The sequence below is a fragment of the Haplochromis burtoni genome, unplaced genomic scaffold, assembly GCF_018398535.1.
Source record: "Haplochromis burtoni strain Fernald_Lab_line unplaced genomic scaffold, NCSU_Asbu1 Contig_925, whole genome shotgun sequence".
NCBI classification, from domain to species: Eukaryota; Metazoa; Chordata; class Actinopteri; order Cichliformes; family Cichlidae; genus Haplochromis; species Haplochromis burtoni.
In genome coordinates this window covers 28,721-31,891 of record NW_024583286.1, presented here as the reverse complement: position 1 = coordinate 31,891, position 3,171 = coordinate 28,721, and the positions used below count along the sequence as shown (strand labels likewise).

At 36.7% G+C, this 3,171-nt stretch overlaps 1 protein-coding gene across 1 annotated transcript in view; it reads right to left on the bottom strand.

Moving 5' to 3' along the window:
- The window catches only part of LOC121812906 (sialic acid-binding Ig-like lectin 10), a 6,309-nt gene extending 3,971 nt beyond the window's left edge, over positions 1-2,338 (bottom strand). Inside the window, exons 1-4 of the mRNA XM_042216108.1 lie at positions 2,241-2,338; positions 1,329-1,733; positions 783-1,103; positions 400-666 (exon numbers count right to left, since the gene is read on the bottom strand). Of these exons, the coding sequence (XP_042072042.1) occupies positions 400-666; positions 783-1,103; positions 1,329-1,733; positions 2,241-2,301 (1,054 nt within the window). The 5' untranslated portion in view covers positions 2,302-2,338. The remainder of the gene's footprint in view (positions 1-399; positions 667-782; positions 1,104-1,328; positions 1,734-2,240) is intronic.
- Positions 2,339-3,171: the final 833 nt, after the last annotated feature.

Below are 3,171 nucleotides of genomic sequence, written 5' to 3'. Positions count from 1 at the left end.
CACACACACACACACACACACACACACACACACATAGTGCCTTGTCTTAGAACCATTGGGGGGGGGTTATGGTGGGAGGTGCTTGTGCTGTGATGTGTATTGTAACTGTCATGTCAATAAATAGCTGCGAGGAGAGCTGCTCTTTGAAGGATTTGGGCTAGAGACAGGTGATGAGACCAAGGCTTCCCTTGTTAGCAAGTTAAAGACCGGTTGAAGATGTCTCTAAACTAGCGGGGCCTGTGGAAACACAGACCCAACAAAAAAAAGGACCCTTCTTGGGGCTCTTATGCTAAACTCATCTTTCAGTTGTCATTAATATTGATAATAACATTTATAATAATAATAATAATAACAATAATAATAATAATAAATACATTTAAAAAAAAGGTTTGTACTTACATATGACTGTTACATTGACTTTGTTGTCTGTATTGTTGACTATATTGTTCATATATTTAGCTGTACAGATGTACTGGCCAGAATCTTTCGTTGTCATATTCAGCATGGAGAGAGTTGCTGATCCAGTGTCATTGTGCAGGCTCATGTTGGAACTATGTTTAGACCAGATAATCAGAGATGGGGGAAAACTTTCTACACTGCAGGTCAGATTCAGAGCTTCACCCTCCTTCACACTTGTATCCTTAGTGATTTTAATTTTCTTCACGTCTATGTGACAAAGGACACATTCCATATAACTTCCTGACTTTTCTTCAAAAGCACTATAACATTCAATAGCATTCTGAATATTTTAGATAGAAATATTTAGATTTAGAAATACTCACAGTTCACAGTCAAAGTTGAACTCCCTTCTGTAGTTGTTTTATCTGTAAAGCTGATCTTGCAGGTGATATTAGAGTTGTGGTGTTTAGCCAAAGCATTAAAGGTCAAAGTTGAGACATGACTCTGTGTGAAAGCTGTCAGATTCTCTGTCTTGTAATCAGTACTGTTCCTTGCAATGTAAGATTCAGTCCCTCCTGCTCCTCTCCATGTCCAGGTGATTTCAGGAACAGATCCAGAGCAGAGACCAGGAGCAGTGCAGGTCAAAGTGGCCTGCTGTCCCTCTGTCAGTGTGGGAATCATTACTGTGGGTTTTTGTTTAAGACCTGGTGGGAACACAGTACATTAGTGGAATCAAATGAACTTGAATTAAAAGAGGAAAAAAACTCCAGAAATTTAAGTAGATGTTTATCGGGAATTGTTGCACTTCTTATAAGCTGCATACAAGGGTCAGCAAATGTGCAAAATGTTTCACAGATACAATAAAACACAAGCATGTTGAACTACATTTCAATTTCCTACATGATTGTTTTTGATCTAGCTTTTCATACCTTTAACAGAGACATTAACTTTAGGAATAAATGTAAATGCATCTGTCTTCCTATTCACTTCACCAATAACTCTGAGGTGATATGATCCAGAATCAGACTCTTTGAGATTATTGATGATGATGCTGCAGTTGTTCTGAATGACATGCTCAATAAGTGACACTCGTCCTTCAAACTCAGGTTGAACATCAGTGCTTTTGTTGGTGTGAAATATCATGACAGGACGATCACATCCTGCTTCTGATGCTTCACATTTATACCACACTATATGTTGGGTTTCAAAGCCTTCAGCAGTCTTGAAAGAACACGGGATCACAACACAGAGTCCAGCCTCTTCTGTCAGCTTTCTCACATTAAGAGTGATGCAGTATTCTCTGTCACAGTGTGGATTTCTCATTTCTGAATCACCTGCAAATGTAAAGGAGGAGATAAAATAAACAGATTTTAGTTTTAGGCAAGCAAAGATGAATTTGTTTCTTGAGACTGCATTGGCCTTTGCTGTTTCTTTATGTTTTGTTTGCAATCTGTTTGCAAGTTTGTTTGTTTTTTACATTACATCACATCACTTTTATTGTCACATCACATGTGCAGGTACACTGGTACAGTACATGCGAGTGAAATTCTTGTGTGCGACCTTCACAAGCAGCAGAGTTGTGCAAAAATACAATGACGTAAAACAAGCAAAATATAAGAATGGCTAAATCTGAGACTAATAAACATATGTACAATATATAATAGTATATGCATTAGCATTTGCTGTGTGTGCACAACTTTTTTTTAAATGACACCACGAGTCAACAGATAAGAAGAAATATTTATAACCGGGACGTATGTCCAAAAAAACAGTGTTACATTCAAATGTTGGAAGATTATTTATTATATGCAGAATTATAAAATTGTAAAGAGGATACAAACCTGTGTCAGCATCACTGCCCGTCACAGAGAAAAGCACAGCTGACCAGATCAGAACCAACATCTTGATTTGATCCTTGGCACATTCAGTTTCTCCCTGCACAGACAAACATGCAGCATATGAAGTAAATGTCCAGAAATGTCTCTAAAGGATGTCACATGCTCACTTATTTCACAGTGCATAATGAATGCATAACAATCTTTAATCATCCATCCTTTTTTTTCATTTCCCAGCACTGAGTCAGCTCCTACTTTTATCAACAGTGAAAGACAATTGGAAACAGTGTTCATTAAGAGTTTTAAATATATTTTGAATATATTTTACACATTTTTTACCTCAGTGTATTTGCTGTTTATCAGTCTTCTCTGCACAATGATCTCTGCTGACTTTTTAATCTCAGGTTTCACTTCCTCATCTCTATTTCTTCCTCATTTTGCAACTAAATTCTTCGCAGACACTATTGATTTTTACAAACTGGCTTTCATAAATATAGCATGGTCTGTTGCACTAAATATCTTATATATGTTCATTATTATTATTTATTTTTGGTAAAAACCCGTATCTTAACTTAAGAATTTGACACACCAGCAGAAGTACTTAATTCAGTTTTTCATGAGACATTTTGCTCAGTTTTACGTCACTTCAACATAGTGCAACACATACAGCAATAAACAAGCTTTGTTAATGGCTGCATGTATTAAAATTTAAAAGTCACATTAGAAAGGATTCTTGAGGCACATTGAAGACATTAAACAGCTTAAAGGATTTAAAATAAACTCTCACAGCATTTCCATTTTTCAGCCACATACAGCCTCTCTGCAACACTTCTGCATATTTATGTCTGTGAAGGTTCTCAGTCATCCAGGTCATCGTAGTCAAAGGAGCTTGCAAAGAAAAGCGTCTGGACTTCTTTAAGTTGCTTGAAGACGTTTC